We start from the raw sequence: 20,375 nt of genomic DNA, 5'->3' as shown, positions 1-20,375 counted from the left end.
ACATTCATTTAGGTGCCAGATATTATGAAGTACAAGATCTTATCTAGTAAATCTACCAATGAACACGAGTCATGCCCTCGCCTACATGTGGAAATCACTCAAGTGCACCCAGAATCTTTGCATCTTGTAAATATTCAAAGCAAACTTCTCAATTGTCACCTATGGATATAAAGTGTTACTGTACGTTTGTCTTTATTGCTAAAACCTGATTTCAATACGATACCTCATACGTCGTACTCATGGTCGGCTTGTACGGGACGTGGTTAGCGCGTCTCAATTCTTTAATAGTTTCTGCCGGCATGGATTTGGAAAAGCCAAGGCCGCTCCAAGTGTTTGTGGGTGTTCGGACTTCTGTTACAACTGGTTTTTTCAACATTGCTGAGGAGAGCAGGAAAAATGGTTACTAAGAAAACTTTGTATTTAGAAATACTTGTACTTTTAATAAAGTACTGCAGTGACATATTTTAGACTTGTATTGAACAAATTAATATTACTTAGACATATTACAGAATTGCATTTTTCAGTAATTTTTTTTTTTTTTTTTTTTAAGAGCATGACAGCTGGTACATTGTTAAACAGAATTTGTACTGTAAATAATACAGCACCAATCATTAAACACAACAACTTCCTTAATATATATGTATATAACAGCTGCAGTATCACACAAATTACTGTGCTCTACAATAATTAAAAAGATTCTAGAAATAAACAATGAAAGAAATTGTTAATCTACTATATTTCACTTGGAAAGCTATTCACTCATCTTCAATTCTGTTTAATTTCTCAGGAACCACCTTTAACCACTTAATGGATGATTTTGTCCCTGCAAAACCGCTCAGAAATTGTCCTGTTCTTTTGTTACTTCATCAAGTTTGAAAAATATTTTTAATAATATATTAAAATATTTTACTTAAAAAATAAACATATCCTCATTCCCCAATGGCCATAGGCCCCCATTATAAAATAACTTAATTTCTCCCCCAATTGGCAATAGAGGCCCCCCCAGTGGTTTTAGGGCCTAATTCAGCAGAGATCCCAACTGAGATTATTTGCTATTTGGCCGATTATCGAAAGATTACGCATGCACTCCATATGCAATGCGCCAGAGCAGTGTTGAGATCGCAGTGCATTCGCAATATTAAAGCGAAGTGATCACACAGTGATTGACAGGAAGTGAGCATTTAGGGGTGGTAACAGCGTTTTGTGGCGGGTCTCTGACATCTTTGATCAATTGCATGCAACAACATGTGCAGACTTGTGGATGCTCTGGCTTGACGCAGATTGAATTTACCACTTTGATGTTCCAGATTTTGCATATCGACTGCTATGCATATGCCACTGCATGTGCCTCGAAAACACTGCAGTGGGTGCTTTTCCCATTTCTGGGGCAGCAACTACCTGTGCAATTCTTTGTATTTGAGTTTGCAATTGTTTGGAATAGTTTGGAATTGTTTTCTAATAGCAAAAGCGATCCGTGCTGAATTAGGCCATTAATTCACAACAACAGTAACCTAATAGCAGTACCTACCCACACACCCCATTAGTAGTAAAAAAAATAATAATCCATGTTTTATTTACTAAGCTCCCCCTATTTAAAAAGCCCCTTTTCTTGCACCCCCATCCTCTAACCTGTGACCAACGTATTTGTTTAATTATTTTACCCCTCCAGCATTATCTATCATTATTTTACCCCTCCCCCACTAGTTATAAATCCCTCCCAGTAGAGATTGGAGTGCATTGGAGTGTGTGTCACCCCCTGCTGCAGCTGATATCTGCACCAAATTGTGCCGGGGGAGTACTGCTGGGGAAAGAGCGCTATATAAAATATTATTATGAATTATTATTAAGCTCCCCACCCCGCACTGTGACCCCCAGGGCATATGCTCCAGTATGCCAGTCGCACAGCATTTTGGGGTGCAATTCCAGCAGTGATGATGGTGGTCACAGACCACCGAGTCACTGCAACGGATTCGGGGAGCCAGAGGAGATCCTTTCTGTACTTATGCAGAACTGATCTCCTAATCTAAAGCCAGGCACACAGCGGGGCAGTGTGGTCACATGTGATGCGACCTGGCCAGGTAACGTACTCCTAGCATTGGTCGCATGACATGCAACGTAGCCAGACAAGTGGTTAAAGTGGAACCAAACATTTTTTATAACAGGACTACAATAAATAATCTGTTATTTTAAACTACCCAAGTAACATTACAAATAACACTTGAGTGCCGGGTGACTTGGTAGCGCCAAGCATTTTATGCTACTTTTTAAGTTAAAATGTGTCTTATTGCAAAATTAATCTACTGGGAAAGACAAGCAGCTTATGCTGATTAAAAGGATATACAGCATGCCTATATACTGTGTGCGACTGCGACAGTATCTGCATACAAAATGTTCTTCCAGGCAAACACTGTAGCATAGCATTTTGTATACAGATACAGCCGCACACAAAATATAGGTGTATCAGGAGTGATAAAAATGTTAGTTTCATGGTTTTCAATCACATATTGTTCTGATCTTATGCTTTCAGGTGGTTTCAGCACCAAATACAAAGTACAACCTGAGTAAACATACTGAAGATGATACTAGTTACCCATTACATGTCAGGTTGTACGCGGACGATAAACAAATCATTATATCAGTGCTTTATTTTATATATTTAGAAAGGTGGTTGGTGTTTGTTATGAATATAACATTTTGTTTTTAATAGGACAAAACGGGGGAAATATATATATTTTACAAGGGAGAAATAATTATATTTATCACAAGCTTTGAAAAAGCTGCAGTTACAGGGCAGCGAAACGTGTCAGATGGTGCCATCCAAATGTCAGGACACTGAAGTAGAGAAGCCAAACCATCACCTGGCCTTTGTGTTGTTTATTAAGTTTGGAGAGGAATCCAGTTACCATTTGTTCATGGAGGATACTATACACCGTAATGCATGAGGTACCCATTTCAAACAGGACTTGTCTATAATACCATCCCCTCTAACGGTGAATTGGCCATTCCACGTAACTCCTAAAAGGAACTATTGCCAATTAGACACCCATTTACAAATACAGGGCAATTATAGGAATGGACTCCTCCAGTGAAAAATCCTCTACTGAGAGACTTCTTACTGTATATCCTGACTTCTACTAGGGTAAATTATTTTTAACTTTCACAATTTATGCTTTTGATTTACCTGTCTTTTTTAAATGTATTTATATGAATTTTGTATTGAATTATAAACATTCATTGACCTTATTAGTCAACTAGAGTGCAGCATTCCTTCTTGTTGTATATACAGTGTTAAAATAAGCCTCATCTGCCTAGATGAAAACACTAAGTGCAGAAAGTACCAAGATGATCTGAATATAAGCCTCTAGACACAGAGGGCGAGGCTCCTAAGTTTGCTGATGTGATTGCTGTATTGAACATCTGCTGAATTGATCAATAACCTTAGCTAAGCATAATATATATATATATATATATATATATATATATATATATATATATATATATATATATATATACATATATATATATATATATATACACACACACACACACACACACATATATATATATATATATATATATATATATAGAAAATTGGTGAGTGCCCTCTTTCAAAAATGACTGTATATTGGAATCTACTATTCCTTGGAGTTGAGCACCATCTGGTTAGCCCTTGAATTACGGATTAGTGCGGATGTTCATGGGACTATATATATAGATAGATAGATAGATAGATAGATAGATAGATAGATAGATAGATAGATAGATAGATAGATAGATAGATAGATAGATAGATAGATATATAGATAGATATATATAGATAGATATAAATATTTAAGCTATTTGTTGAAGTACTTTTCTCGGAAACCAACAATCTGGATCTCCTTGAACTTAACCCATCTGTAACAGGCATGCCGCATATCATTTTAAATTAGCAGAAGCTGTGTGCGCGTCCTACTAGCATTTTGAGATGCTACGCATTTTAACAGAAAAAGTCACACAAAAAAAAGATGTTCAGCACTACAGGAGTCACGGAACAGCATGGTGCGACTAGAAGGGCTGTTTAATGTGAAATGAGGCTAGATTATGTGGACACGTCCGTATGCTCTTCAGTGGTTATACTCTGCTTAACTGTATATGCTGAGAAAGAAGACTGCAGGATTCTAAGCTTGGAGTCTGTTTTTTCTGTCGCTTGAATTGGATACAAGGTAAAATAGAAATTAAAATATATATCTAGATAAGGGTGTATGTGTTTAAAAGGTACACGTGCTAAATACAATACTGAGAGGAAAATCATAGCGCTAACATATAAAAATATGATTTTACATCCAGACTACATCCAAAATCTGCACTTTGGCAGCGATGCAATATAAAAGATGAGAAATTCTAACATATCTCACTCACACAATCTCCCTCTAAGGGTGTATTAAGAGCGGAGGGGGCACATGTGCAGTCTCCATCTGGGTGCCAATCCTCTAGATGGCAGTGCACTAGTAGACTTGGTGCATGCGCAGGTCTCCAGGAAAATGGTGCAGAGGCCATTTTCTCAGTGATTTTTCTATAACGTATGCATAAAATGGCAGGAAATTGGGCACCAAGCCATTTTCCAGGTGATTTATGCAGTACTGCCACTGCTGATGTGGGACTCTGAAAAGGGGCATTTAGAAGACATAGGTGCAGGGCTATGTGGTGTGTGGCCCTCTGGACCCAGAGGCCCAGATGTATGGCCCACAACGCACAGATTATAGATACGCCACTGTATCTTTCTCTCTCTAGATTTCTCTTTCTCCGACACAAAAACACAAATTACATGCCATACCTTTTGTTGCAAGCAGCTTCTTCTGTTCATAGTCATAGGCCTAAAGACAGAACATGAATTTCCTTTAAATACAATATACAGAGTATGTCCACCATGCAGTATTAAAGATATGAATATGTAATCCATGCTACAAATAATATACATAGAACACTGATGGGCAAGCGGGTAGATGGCCCCCTGATCCTTGAAAATCATTGTACGTTACCCCTAATTCATTCCACAACTAAAATATCTGTCCAAGCAGCCTTATCGTAAATCCTTAAATTCTAATTATAGGACTGGAACCACAGGAACCACACTGATTACATTACAGGAGAGACCACTATTTATTAGTATTTTGAAATTGTTATGTATTAAAGTGTAAATATTTTGAAGCCTGAGTATTGCGTTAAAGACTTCGGCCTCATGGAGAAAAAGGATAACCTGCTAGCCTACAGTAACAGTTAAAATAAGAATTCTATTAAATATTGTCAATTACTAAATAAAAATTACCATCTATAAATTCAGCACAATTTAAATTAGATTAATGGGACATTGTAAATTTCTGTTCATAGATGAAAAATATACTGTGATTTCTAATTCAGTGGAAGATCAACATACAGTAATGCTTTACAATATTGCTGGGAGCGCCCAATAATTCTCTTTCCATATACAATATAATTCTCTTTACATATCTACAGGTCAACTTTCACTACAAGACAATGTTACTAGTCAAATAAACTATATTTCCATATAGATTTGCATGGTCCAGATCATGTATTAAAATAGATTACGGTCTTCATTAAAAGGTCAACTGCTGATGCGCTTTATTCAAATCTGTATACTGCTACAGTGAATGGGGCAAAAGCTCAATGTTTTGCACGCTGATTTTTATTCTGCCCACTAATTTTCCATCCCAGTCAGGGTACGAGGATTACCTGCACATTTGTGAAAGATGACTGTGAATTCAGTCGGACTCTCTCCGAGTTTTGTTGCGCAGCTCGTTCAGCTGCTCGTTCGCTCCCTGGAGCCTTCTTGTCTGTGATTGGACCTTCAGGAGAACTCATCTCCGAGTCAGAAAGTAATCTTTCTGAACTACTGTAAGGAAATAAAGTATAAACAGCATTAGGCTACTTCAAATGTAATTTGTGTTCTCAGAGTTTAGTTAAGAAGCACACTGAGCCTGAACTTACTGTAAGTGAGAGTTCTTTGTGCCTTGTAATAATTCCACTGTCTGCCTCTTAGCACAGGGTACTTTGGCCGAATTTAGCATTTGTTTGAGTTCATTTGTGTTTGCAGAATGGGATGGACTTCTTGGCATCCCTACTTCCACAAATGCGTCATTACATCCTGCAAAATAATGAATATGAAAAATAAATAATAATAGGACAAACATGAGTCAAAACAGAAATGGCAGGCATCCATCGCTACTAAAGTTTTGGAAACTTTTGAAAGAAGTGGTTCTCAAGTATAATCTTTGTTGGCTTCATAAGAACCAACTGGATGTTTCTCAGTTTCAGCACCAGGATCAGAGAAATCACAATTATCCAATTTGTTTTACTGTAGAAATATGTACAGATAAAAACTGCTTTCAAAGTAGAATCATCAATAGATCTGACTTCAGTGACTATCCAGCTGTTACCGACAGGATATGAAATAATTATTTCACACCTTGGGGACAAAATACATGAAGGGGGAGATTAACTAATCCTTCTAAGGAGTACAGGTGGAGACTACGTCCACAACAGCAACCAGATTATACTGTACCTATCATTTTATAGAATGTACTAAAAAACAACAAGTAGAATCTGATTGGTTGTTATGGGCAACTTCACCTCTACTCTCTAGAAAGTTTAATACATATCCCCCTAAGACCTTTATTTGTGGAGGTTGGCGGTGGCAAAGACATTCAAGAATAGAAAATCTTATGTCAATTATCACTTTGCCGGCTGTACAAATCACACAAGGTTTTGAGAAGCTAGATGAGTTTATTACAAATAGTGACGTTGGACACCTGTAAAAGAGGAAGGAGGAGGATAACTTATAGGATTATTGTCGCACCTTCTGAATCAGACTTGGGGCCTGATTGGTCAGGTGAGCTGCGGTTGTTTGATTGCCTGGATGACTCCGGTAGGTGGGCACTCATCACTTTGTCTCCCAGAGACGATGTAGATATTGTGCCATATTTCATGTTTGACTGCAATAGTAAATGTTATATTAAGATATGAACTTACACAAATAAGGATACATGTCAAAGTTGGAGACTTTCGCTGTGACCTCCAAGTGCAGCAATGAGCAGAAATTCAACACTAAAAGTTACTATATTATTTCATATACATTCTGCAGGACCTGCCAAGAGTCTACATAGTAAACACTGGAGTACAAACACAGATGTGTACTCATACAAATAGCCTCAATACGCCACGCAGCGAGAGATGCCTGGTGTGAGTGAGCCACCAGATCCTATTTTAGTTGCAGAAAATGCGTTTTATTTGCATTTTATTTGCAGAAAATGCGTCTTAATTGCAACAGGATGTGGCAAGGACGCACCAGGAGACTGCACAGATTAATTTGATACAGTATGTAACACTTGTATATCTGTGTGTGACCGAGTCTGTATATGGAGCACAACAGAACTTGTATTGGGAAAAAAGTTGCGAATGTTACATTGTAGCACTTCGTATAAAAGTGTCGCATATAAAATGTAATTTATCAGCAGAGTCTCCTGGTGCATCCTAGTCGCATAACACTACGAGTGAGATGCGATTTCGGCAACAACAAAAAAAAAAGTCACCCAATGCTAGCAAAGTCTCACGGGACCTAAGGCGCCGAGAGGGACTGGTTGGCGCGACTGCAGCAATGATGTATGAGGACACATCTGTATAAGAGTAAAGCACTAGTCTCTACACATAATAAAACATATACCAAAAATATTCCATGTTAAGCAAAATATTTTCCCCTTTGTATATGAAATACTAAACCCTAAATTACTGTGCTCCTTCCCACTTTATCATCAGCAGCTACATCATCATTTAGGCCATTTCTGACATGTGTTACCAATGATGGTAACTGCTAACAGCAAAGAACCACCTTTAAACAAGACAGGTTTTAAAAAAAGTATTGCAACGTGTTTATTGGAAAACAAGTTGAGGGAATTAGAAGGTGGCAGGAAATGCAGCAGAGTCATCAAATCAGTAAAGCAAACCGGACAAGAACAAATCATACCTACAATTCCAAATGTTGGCCTCCCACCAACACGAGACAGAGGGTGGAGATGGCCCCGCTCATGAGAGCATACTATCTAGAGGCTTGGGTCAATAATATTAGGTGCTAATAAATACTTACCTTTACGTGACCGTTTAATGCAGAAGTAACTTTCTTGCATTCAGAGTGCATGCTGTTCATATGGACATCAACTGGAGTCAATCCAGGAGGTGGGGATGGGGTATTTTGGCTATAGTTGGGCACCCCAGACAGAAGAAAGCTAGTTAATGTGGCTTGTGCAGCAGATGGCATCATCATATGTGGTATAGCAGAAAATCCTACAGATATAATAAATGTAAAAACACATGAAATAATGAACGGTGAACTAGATGTTAATAATGCATATTTTGTATGTTCACTTAAAGGCCAATATGAGAAAAAGTAATATCTTTGTATAAACAAAAAGAATAATCTACTTGTTATCAATAGAGCTAACAATCTTCAACACAAGACTTTATGGCGTCCTCATAGGAAAAGTACACACACAAACTGCTCCGCTGTAAAATGTTGGCTAGACCGGATCTGGAATATACAGTTTTCGTAAACATTCCTTAATGCTGGCTTTAGTATGCAGGGAATATTTAGCACTACGAACACTGGAAACTAAACATAGAACAATGCAGGATCTGCAATATACTGTAGAAACAGACAGAGCGCATTTATCATGAGCAGCCAACATCCAAAGGGACCAACTATTTACTAAGCCTTGGAGAGAGATAAAGTAGACTGAAATAAAGTACCAGCCAAACAGCTCCCAACTGCTATATTACAGACTACGCTTGAAAAATAGGTTTATCGCGGTCCAAGGCTTAGTAAATAGACCCCTTAGGGGGGTATTCAATTAGTGCAGTTTTTTCGACCAGTCAAAAAAACTGCACTTTTCGCCCGTTTGTAGGTCGAGTTTACATTCGGCATGTTCAACGCCCGTGCCGATTTTTCACTGGCGAAAACCACGTGGATCGGTAAATTTGCCGCCAATCATGTGTTTTGGCGAATTTGCGGGCGAAAAAAAATAAGTGAAAAGGCATGGGTGAAAAGGTATTCAAAAACGTGCGAAAACGCTCGCAATTGAATACCCAGGGTCGAATCAGTGCCTTTTTTTTCCGGCTAGCCGTAAAAAACAGCACTATTTAAATACCTCCCTAAACCTCCATCCACTTTCTCTCTTCCCAAGTCTTCGTAAACAGACCCCTACATTTAATTTGATAATGTCTTTTAGAAGACTTTTTTTTTTTTAAATAAGAGTGCTAGTTTTGGAAAGATGGTAAAAGGAAGTTGGTGTCTATTAATGCATTGGATAAAAACTACAAATAAAAAGTTTCCATAGAAAGTTATAACCACTTGGGTATACTTTAAAAGACTAGTTTTGGGATTTTGGAGTAGAAGAAAATATTTTCCATTCTGAAAAAATTACCAAAAAAACATAAAAGCGCCTCTCCCCTACATCAAGAACGTGGTCGTTAAGAGACTGAACTTTACAAAACGTTTTCTTGTTTTCAGGAAACATGGATCACAGACTTTTTTGGAAATTTAATGCTATTTTCCATTCTAAAGAGAATATTGGTAAAAAAATAAAATAAAAAATTTCCCAGGATGGATTAGAACTGCAACCAATAATTATGTCTAAACCCACAGAGGCATATCGAAATGGAAAGCACATAACTTCAGGTATTTGTCAGAAACAACAACACAGGTCAATCATTCTACACGAGTTAATCTACAATTCGTTTAGGAGACTTTTTGTGGGTTTTCCAAAGGAGCCAAAAAAATAAGAAATAAGAAAATTTGAACTTTGCCTTGAATTTTTTTTTTTTTACAAATTTGTTGCCAGTTATCATTAGTCTAAAGGTTTTAGATTTCAAGCAGTCTAAGATTATCAAAACAAAAACATACTATTTGGATGCAAACCACTGATTAAAGAGTTGCTCATTTACTGGAATTCACAGATCTCATACATTTGGCAAACCATCAGTATAAAAGGACAGAATATTTTTACTTTATCATTTTTCATCAGTTCAGGATAAACCTACACTAATTTTTCTAATTTAAGGTCCACTTTTAATGGGCGGGATGCAGCAAGCTGAAAAATCAGTTTCCGGAGGTATGGCCGTTTACCTGGTATGTCCCAACCAAGGTTCGGAATGTGATAGATTCCGGGGCTTGGATGCGATGGGCAACACCATGTCCGGATGGCGTTGCCCTATAGAAGCCAATATGATTCCCCCCAGCACCCCCCTGCAGCGTGTGCATCACTCGAAGCATGTGCAGATAGAACTACGAAGGTCTAAAACACGGAAGTCCTATCATCGCAAAGGACAGCTCTTACCGGAAGAGCTGTCCCTTGTGAGTTGATTCACGCATACGGCGTTAGTAAACGCGATATGCATGATGTGAGTGGCAGGATGCATCTCTGCCAAAGTATGTGTATGTCAGGTTAAATTAAATTACGTAGATATATTGAGTGTGTTTAGGATTTACTGGTTCTGCTAGGCTTGTCGTCCTCTTTCATATTTACTTTTATTTGTTCTTCACTATAATTTGCTAGTAACTTGCCTATGGAATTTGAAGTGATTTATGGGTAGCTCTACTAAATCTTCTAAAAGAGGTTAGTAGTGGTGTTGCCCATAGCAACCAATTAGTCTAAAATTTTCTAGGATTCAAAAGAGAAATGCTAGATAGAATCTGGCTTTAGTAAAATTACCCCTTAGCCATGGACGGACCGGGTCTGTTATACCTTTCGAAAAGGGTGGGGCGTGGTTACGGCTCACAGGGGCATGCTGCGAGTCACTGGGCCTGGCCTTGCGACATGCCCCTGACTCTCTATGCCGGGCAACTGAGTATGAGTAAAGCGCTAGGAGGCGGATCTGTTCCGAAAGCCTGGTCTCTTTGCGTGGCTGGATCAGCCAACCTGCACATCGGCCCTTCTGGCATTTGCCAGAAGTGCCAGTACGGCCTTGCCTTAGCCTCTGACTAAAGGCGGTATAAAAATAGGTATTTAGTTGTGCAGCTGCCCTTGGTGAACAGCTGCTGCAAAATTACTTTTTTTTTAAAAGAAGTAGTAGAACATTAAATGGACATTGCAGTTTGTTTATTGCAGCCTATGATTTAAATTTTGTTGCATCTTTCAATAATCTCCATTTTTGACAATTGAATTCCTGTAAAACTTTGAATTACCTGGAACATTAGAGGTGTTCGCTAATGAAGTTGCCCATAGTGTTGGACTAGGTGCAGCAGAACTTGGGCTGTGCAGTGGGCTAACACTACTGTTAAGGGCATTTAGTAGAGTATTTTGTGCTGTAGAGGAATTCACTGACAAAGCATTGTGGCCCAGGAGACCTGGATAAGAAACAAAACCGCGTTATACTTTACCTCATTACAGTAAACATGTTGGATTGCTACATGTAAATATTTGCTCTTCACTTCACAATAAACATTGTAACGTAACATGCAATAATTTTACACTATTTGTGAATGCATAAGGTAAATAAGCAAATTCAGGGATAATTGTTTTTATTGCATGGGTATCATACAACCCCACATTGGTTACTGCTAGTTTCTTTTGTATGGAGAAAATATTATAGATAATTATGAAAATGGATGTGAGGCACATTTTCAGGTATAGCATAAGAAAGCTATTGTAAGTAGCCATTCATAGGCTAATAAGGGGGCTGCAAATTGTGTTCACTCGTGTTTGTGTTTTACAGCAATTATTTGTTAGGAGGGGTGAGGAGCTGTCTAGTGCGGACAGTGGCCTTTATTACACACTCTGTATTCCTCCAGATTGTAATACGAAGCATAATTAACATATCAAACTGTGAATAAGTCACTTATTTCCTTAAAATGATTTCTATGTATTTAAATAAAAACATACATATTTTAAAATACACTGGGGTCTATTCATGTACCAGTGAAAAAAGTAGAGAAGTGAGTCTGTGGTTGCCATGAGCAACTTCTCCAATCAGCTGCTCAATTGTATAGTATGCAAATTATAAATGTTACTTCAATGCTGATTGGTTGCCATGGGCAACTTCTCCACACTTTCCACTGCTCCATGAATAGACCCGACTGAATTACAGTAGCGGGCCTCTATTAGTGCAGACTACCTTTATGCCTCAAAATAACATTGGCGTAAAAGAAGTACTGACTACCATAATGTATTAGTCGAAATAAGCCTAGTGTACAAAAAAAAAAAACTTCTTAAATTCTTACCATTTCTTTTAACTTTTATATTTGCCGGATGACAGATCTGAGCAGAGATTCTACCCTGAAAAGCTACCTCATCTGGATACAGCCCTTGTTATGCCACAGAACATTCCATATGGACATTGTGTGGGTTCCCAGGAACCAAAGCAAATCTTTACAGCTTGAACTTCTGCCATCCTTAGACCACATTGTTCTGTATGACTTTTATATGTACCCGGCAGGCAATAACCATGTAAATAGGTAAATACGTTTGAGTCCCTCTCAGACTTTACATACTGAGCAAAGCTATACATACTATACATTGGGATTATGAAAAGAATTCTATATAACAAAAGGCTAAGGGGTATATGCAATTGCGGTCGAATTCCCAAAATTGTCGAATTTCGGGTCATTTTCGACCAAAAAAAAAAATCGCCTATGCAATTCAGTGCTTTCCGACCAAAAAACGGACTTTCAAAATTCGACTTTTTGAAAATCGATTTTTTGCAAATTCGACTTTTCTGCAATGATACAAGTGCTGCAATTCGACCAAAGCATATTCAATTCAAGTTTGGAAATTCGACAGCAGTGCTTTTAGACAGCAAATTCGTCATTTTCAATCCGCCACACTTTGGAGGGTGAAAACAAATAAAAAAATTTTAAACATGTTTTTTTTTGTGTTTTTTTTGGGGGGAATAGCAGATCTATTTATATTAGAAGGGATTAGGTACTTTTTTTTTTTTTTTGGAGGCACAAATATTATTTATATATTTTTTAAAATATATATATATTTTTTTTTTTATGCTGGAACGGTGAAATCATAAAAAAAAATGGCGTGGGGTCCCCCCTCCAAAGCATAACCAGCCTCGGGCTCTTCGAGCTGGTCCTGGTTCTAAAAATGCGGGGAAAAAATTGACAGGGGATCCCCCGTATTTTTAAAACCAGCACCGGGCTCTGCGCCTGGTGCTGGTGCCAAACATACGGGGGACAAAAAGAGTAGGGGTCCCCCGTATTTTTAACACCAGCATCGGGCTCCACTAGCTGGACAGATAATGCCACAGCCGGGGGTCACTTTTATGCCGTGCCCTGCGGCCGTGGCATTAAATATCCAGCTAGTCACCCCTGGCCGGGGTACCCTGGGGGAGTGGGGACCCCTTCAAACAAGGGGTCCCCCCCCCAGCCACCCAAGGGCCAGGGGTGAAGCCCGAGGCTGTCCCCCCCCATCCAATGGGCTGCGGATGGGGGGGCTGATAGCCTTTTGTGATAATAAAAAGATATTGTTTTTTCCAGTAGTACTACAAGTCCCAGCAAGCCTCCCCCGCAAGCTGGTACTTGGAGAACCACAAGTACCAGCATGCGGGAGAAAAACGGGCCCGCTGGTACCTGTAGTACTACTGGGAAAAAAATACCCAAATAAAAACAGGACACACACACCGTCGACAGTAAAACTTTATTTCATACGTCGACACACATACTTACCTATGTTCACACGCCGACATCGGTCCTCTTCTCCATGTAGAATCCACGGATACCTGAAAAGAAAAGATCAATATACTCACCTCAGCCATGGTCCAGAGATAAATCCACGTACTTGGCAAAAAAACAAACCGAACCCCCGCTCCATGCCGGACTGAAAGGGGTCCCATGCTGACACATGGGACACCTTTCCACGAATGAGACCTGTCAGTGACAGCTGTCACAGAAAGGTCTCTAAGCCAATCAGGAAGCGCAACTTCGTTGCGCTCACCTGATTGGCTGTGCGCTGTCTGTACTGTGACAGCACATCGCAAAGCCGCTCCATTACTTTCAATGGTGGGAACTTAGCGGCTAGCGGTAAGGTCACCCGCCGGTCAGCGGCTGACCGGCGGGTGACCCCACCGCTACCCGCAAAGTTCCCACCATTGAAAGTAATGGAGCGGCTTTGCGATGTGCTGTCACAGTACAGACAGCGCACAGCCAATCAGGTGAGCGCCACGGAAGTAGCGCTTCCTGATTGGCTGAAGGGACGTCAGTGACAGGAGTCACGTGATGTCCCGGCATTCGGGAGAAAGGGGTATGATGTGAAAGCATTGGACCCCTTTCTAGTCCGGTATGGAGCGGGTTTTTGCGTGTTTTTTTTTTTAAACAAGTACGTGGATTTTACTCTCTGGACGTGGATTTATCTCTGGACGCTGGAAGGTGAGTATAATTTTTTCACAGGTACCCTCGGATCGTCGGAGACCGTGGCAGTCGGCGTGTCAACATAGGTAAGTATGTGTGTGTCGGTAGTGTGTAATAAAGTTTTACTATCAAGGTGTGTGTGTCCTGTTTTTATTTGGGTATTTTTTTCCCAGTAGTACTACAGGTACCAGCGGACCCGTTTTTCTCCCGCATGCTGGTACTTGTGGTTCTCCAAGTACCAGCTTGCGGGGGAGGCTTGCTGGGACTTGTAGTACTGCTGGAAAAAACAATATCTTTTTATTATCACAAAAGGCTATCAGCCCCCCCATCCGCAGCCCATTGGATGGGGGGGGGACAGCCTCGGGCTTCACCCCTGGCCCTTGGGTGGCTGGGACCCCTTGATTGAAGGGGTCCCCACTCCCCCAGGGTACCCCGGCCAGGGGTGACTAGTTGGATATTTAATGCCACGGCCGCAGGGCACGGCATAAAAGTGACCCCCGGCTGTGGCATTATCTGTCCAGCTAGTGGAGCCCGATGCTGGTGTTAAAAATACGGGGGACCCCTACTCTTTTTGTCCCCCGTATTTTTGGCACCAGCACCAGGCACAGAGCCCGGTGCTGGTTTTAAAAATACGGGGGATCCCTGGCCAATTTTTCCCCTGCATTTTTAGAACCAGGACCAGCTCGATGAGCCCGAGGCTGGTTATGCTTTGGAGGGGGGACCCCACGCCATTTTTTTTTCGGGTTTTTCACGTTTTTTTACCGTTTTTTAAAATCGCGGCAAAATCCGCCAAATCGGCCGATTTTCGCCCGCGACTCTGGCGAATCCGTTTTTCATTGAATATGGTGAATTCCGGAAGCCACCTTCCAGGATTCACCTGTCGAATTGAGTCGAATTAAAAAACGGCGAAAATTGCCGCGAATTCGACCGCAATTGCATATACCCCTAATGCTGCTCCTCAGCTCTATAGCAGGGAATTCAAGTGTTTTGCACACCTGTAGCCACTCAATGGCGCCTGACTGAGCAATTCAAGTGTTGTTCCATTCAAGTGCGCACAGCTGCCAGCGCTGACATTACTGCTATGTTGCTCCGTCATTTTGACGGGCTGGTAACTATTATCAATTTAACATGTTAACTTATTTTATTAAACACCTTTGAAAACATTATGCATAACGCACTCTAAATGATTTACCTAATCCAGTAAGTCCCAATCCAGCCGTCAGGATATCCAGTCCATGGAAGGGCATTGGGCAAGATAATGTAGATTGGTTTGTAATAGCCACTCCACTGCTGTCAAGTCCAAGTAGGCATTTTCTGGCTTCATACATATTTAAGGCATTTCGCTCCACACTTTTTACAATTACAGACTGCAACACAAATACAAATCAGAATTAAAACTTCAACCCCCCCATAATACAAACATCGTTTTAAAGCAGCATGCTTTGAACCTAATAAGCTCAAACATTTGTCCAGTACGTCCTCATGCAACCCAGAATATTTATCATAACCGGTCCAGCAGTAACTAAAAAAAAAAAAAATTGCATGAAAAAAATGCGATGTGTGCTGAGCGATCTGTGCTAACCTAGATCGCTTAGTACACAGCAAAAATCGCCCCGTGTGTATGCCCCATCAGGATCTGAGAGACACTGACAAACTGGCTGTTACTGTATTCCAGAAGTCAAAACCTTTCTGTACGGAGAGTTACAAATTAAACAACCCCATTTCACCCAAGCGCTTAGTTTCCTTTTCTTCCCATTGAACCTTGGGATTTAAATCTGGCTCTCAGATGAAGCACAACTGAACTTGACATGAAAAAAGGTCATGGCCATCGCATCTCAGCACTTCGTATGCAGATTCAGATTCATTCGCTCACAGACTAACAGGTGTCACACATTAAGTTCATCAGTGCACTTTCATTCAAGCTAAAAAGACACTCTGCTCAAGCGGAGTAGCACAAGACCTGATGTGCAGAGAAGGGTTGTTTGGCACGACTTTGGCAGTAGTGCTTGAGGACACATCTGTACTATCCACCTATAACTTCTCCAGTGTTTCTTTCACAACTCTCTAAAGGTAATCCATCACTGAGGTTAAAAAAAATAAAATCAATAAAAATTTACATGGGATCACAGATTTCTATTAGAGCTTAGTCCACTGGTGCAGATTTAAAACTAATGATTTAGAAATCCATGTGAGCGATATGAGTTTGGAAGTCTAGGGAGTGTGCTAAAAGTTTTATACGCATCCCATTAAAATCTAGTTCCATTCTTGCATTTATGGTTGCATATAATCCACAATCCCTGCTAAACCTGTAGGTGCGGCTGTGTGCATGTTGCACACCACTGGCATTTTTGTTTGTGCATTGATCATAATGTTAGAAAAAAAGTAATATTAATAGTGAGTGTTAATTAAGTAACACAATAATCAGCACCATTTTTGAAAGCTACATCAGTGTATCATACTTTTCGTACCACGCCTTTGGGATATCCCAGAGACAAAGTCAAATGGGGCAAGTACAAAGTTCCCTGCCTCAGTTGCACAATGATACCCCTTTCAGACAAGCTCCAAATTCCCAGGATTTTGCACATGAACGCGCATCATCCCGGGTATGTGTGAAAGGTCCCAACCCGGGAACACGTTCCCGGGTTGCCGACCCTGTAGTTGACCAGGGTTTTTCCCGGGATTTAAGTCCCGGGAAGACAAGCCAGCTTAGGTCTGAAAGGTGCAACCCGGGAATTTGCTCTCAGCTCGCACCTACATGGCTCTGATTGGCGCTGTACTGGAAGGGGCGGGGCTGTGTGGAGGGGGCATGCGCCGGCTGCTGTAGTCCGTGCTGCAGTGTAGTTGTAGAAGTAGAGAGGCGGCCTGTTGTGATGTGTGTGTGTGTGTGTATGTGTGTGTGTATGTGTGTATGTGTGTATGTGTGTATGTATGTGTGTATGTATGTGTATGTATGTATGTATGTATGTATGTATGTATGTATGAATTTGGCATGTGTGTGTATATTACATGTATGTGTGTGTTTGAGTGTGACATATGTATGTGTAAGACATGTGCGTGTGTAAGACATGTACGATTGCGACGTGTGTGTGTGTGTGAGAGACATGAGAGTAGCCTTGTCTGCCCTGGCTGTCAGGGCAGACCAGGCTTATGTCTGAAAGGAATCGACCCGGGAATTACCCAGGTCTCAGGTTTAGTGTGAAAGGGGTCTCCAGCAAAAACCCGGGATTTTTCAAAGATGAAAAATCCGGGACTGAGCAGGGAAATTCCCGGGTCGTATGTCTGAAAGGGGTATGAGCTGTCCAAATACCAGTATGGAGTGAGAAAGGAATTTGTCAACTCTCCATGCACATTGGAATATGCAGTGCACATTTTTTATTTGTTTGCCTTCCTCTATTTTCTTGATGGTTAAGGTTCAAATTATATTATGGTTTGACAAACAGAAAGAAATACAATTTATTATCCATACTTATTAGTTTCACCACTAGTACTGAATGTTTCAATGGATTTTTACCATTAAATTACAATTAAAATCACTACCTTATTTTAGAGAGAACCTTGTCCCCAGTAGCCATTTTGTTTGTTCAGCGCACTAGTGATTTATTTTGAGTACCAGAGTATACAACTCACCTAAAGTAAATGAGTGAGCAGCTCCTCCAAAGAGGATCTGGCTTTTAGCCTTTCCTTCCTCAGCGACCAGTAATAATTAATGAGCCTGGTCAACAGAAGTCCCAAGTGATTCAGTAATAGTCAGTCAGTCAGACAGTCAGTCACTCACTCACAGGGCTGCCATCAGGGGGGTACTGGGGGCACATCTGTCCCAAGCCCAGCCTCTCTGACAGAGAGAGGAGGGCCCGGAATGCTCATGTAGCCACCTGCCCGCCCGCGCCGTTCCGCAGTTGTCCCCACTGTTCTGCCGCTGTCCTCTGACCCTCTAGCAGCTCTGTATTGAAAACTTCCCTCCCAAAAAGGCCACCGCCACAGAGGAGACAGTTCTTTAAGATACTAGAGGAGCCCTTTAGTAATCTTTAATAACGGTCTCCTCGGAGGTGGCAGCCATTTTGGGAGGGACATTTTCAATACAGCGGCAGGACGACGGAGGAGAGCAGCAGAATAGTGGGGATGGAGGCGGGCAGGCGGTGGCACCAGCATCCCGGGCCCTCCCGACAGCGGCACATGTATGTATGTATGTATGTATGTATGTATGTATGCATATATAATACACACATACACACACATTCATTCATTTACTGGTGCAGGGGAAGGGGCCTGACTATTTTGTCAGTCCCGGGCCCCGCAATTTCTGATGGCAGCCCTGGTCAGTAATTGGTACTATATGAATGAAACAAATGCCAGAAATCCCAGATGGGTACCAGTGATGGAGGCTGGAATACGGGTAGTTAACTGCCTTTCGTGGATTTTAATACAGGAAACTTACTTTACTAGGCTGTTTTGGCTTTGGTTTAATGCTGATGAAGACATCTAGTTGTTCCATGAGTTGGGTAATATACTGTGGTTCCACTTCAATCTCCTCTTTCATGTCAAACATCAGAACAAGTGGGAGACAGCCCTGGGAAAGAGCAACAATTACCACCAAACTGCACAACATAGAAATAGATATTAAAAGTAATTCAGGGTTTTTATAAGAGAACAAACATCTGTTTAAAGCACACTATGGTAGAAATATCCACTGGCAATGCTGCTCTCACAGTCACTGACCCTCCATATCAACACAGTTCTCAAAACTGAATACAAGGTAAAGGCACAGTGTGCTTTCAGATGTTGTTCAACCACAAGTTGCCTGAAGTCTGCATAACACAATTGTTCATTTTCTATTTTAAGTTGGTGAATTTAAGCAGGAGTCAAAAATACAATGTACCTGCACAGTGATTCCAAACATATAGAATGTTAATGTGAGAGTTTTATTTCTAGAACATTAGCAAAAGAACAAGAATTGAAAATAAAATTATTTTTTCATGACTGTTTTGATTTACCGCGTAAGCAGCATTTGATCCATGAGAAACAATGGTGTAGAGCAGTGGATCTCAACTACAGTCCACTAGTACCAGTGGTGGATCTACAGGGGGTGATCATCACCTCTCTCCCTTCTTATACAACACGCTTCAGATGGCCTCCCTCTCCTTCCGGAAACCACACCCTCAGTGATGCTCAGTGAGTGAGAATGAGTCGGCTGAGAGCTCGGCACTGGGGGCTGCCCAAAGTGCTAATCTGGAAAAGGTGTGTGTGTACAGGGGCAATCCCACGCTCTGCCACTGACTAGTACCCCAAAAGGTCATGTTTTGTAAATTTATTTATCATGCACAGAAGAGAGTTCATTTATTATGATGGATAAGTAATTATCCCACCTGCTTCCACAGGCAGGGATCTTCAAAACATTCCCTACCGAGAACCACTGGTGTGCAGGGAAGCGACAGTGCAATGCTCAATATGCTATTGACTGTGTTCCGGTTGGGGAGTAAAGATTAAAATTATCCTTTTAATTTGTACAGAGCAGAGCTTTACCCATGTGTGGATATCTCAAACCCTATCACAATGCACTATGGGGTATATTCATTTAGCAGCGATAACGGACTTTTTCCCGCGAAACGCAATTACAGCCTATTCAATTTTCCTGGAAAATTTATCGGTGATCATTTTTTCACTAAGTTCACTTCACCTACTCTGAAGCAGGTGAAAAGTTGGGAAAAGTCACTATTTTAAGGTAAAAATGTTTGGATATGGTACAGAACTCCTGGGACACCCCCCTTAATGACTAATTAGGCACGTTGAGGTTTTTAATTATTTTTAATTGGCCAATAATTACATGTCATTTTTGGGGTGAAAAATTACAAAGTGATGGAAATTGGAGTTCAAGGTATGGGAAAGGTATATTGGGGTGCTTTATGAGTGGGACAGGTGTTTTTAGGCTTGCAGATGGGAGTAATCGGTCTGTTTCCACTTTTTTTTTTTTAAAGTA

General features: G+C 40.7%; 1 protein-coding gene across 2 annotated transcripts in view; it reads right to left on the bottom strand.

Annotated features, from left to right (window-relative positions):
- BICC1 (BicC family RNA binding protein 1) overlaps positions 1 to 20,375 on the bottom strand; it is a 420,840-nt gene that overhangs the window by 29,756 nt on the left and 370,709 nt on the right. For both annotated transcript variants that reach the window (XM_063961749.1, XM_063961748.1), the window contains exons 9-17: positions 18,837 to 18,968; positions 15,594 to 15,768; positions 11,234 to 11,395; positions 8,141 to 8,337; positions 6,857 to 6,992; positions 5,989 to 6,145; positions 5,734 to 5,893; positions 4,817 to 4,856; positions 224 to 378 (exon numbers count right to left, since the gene is read on the bottom strand). In XM_063961749.1, coding sequence (XP_063817819.1) covers positions 224 to 378; positions 4,817 to 4,856; positions 5,734 to 5,893; positions 5,989 to 6,145; positions 6,857 to 6,992; positions 8,141 to 8,337; positions 11,234 to 11,395; positions 15,594 to 15,768; positions 18,837 to 18,968 — 1,314 coding nt within the window. The remainder of the gene's footprint in view (positions 1 to 223; positions 379 to 4,816; positions 4,857 to 5,733; positions 5,894 to 5,988; positions 6,146 to 6,856; positions 6,993 to 8,140; positions 8,338 to 11,233; positions 11,396 to 15,593; positions 15,769 to 18,836; positions 18,969 to 20,375) is intronic.

The sequence above is a fragment of the Pseudophryne corroboree genome, chromosome 3, assembly GCF_028390025.1.
Source record: "Pseudophryne corroboree isolate aPseCor3 chromosome 3, aPseCor3.hap2, whole genome shotgun sequence".
Lineage (NCBI taxonomy): Eukaryota > Metazoa > Chordata > Amphibia > Anura > Myobatrachidae > Pseudophryne > Pseudophryne corroboree.
The sequence above is the reverse complement of the archived record's forward strand: the minus strand, read 5'-3'. Positions and strand labels throughout refer to the sequence as shown.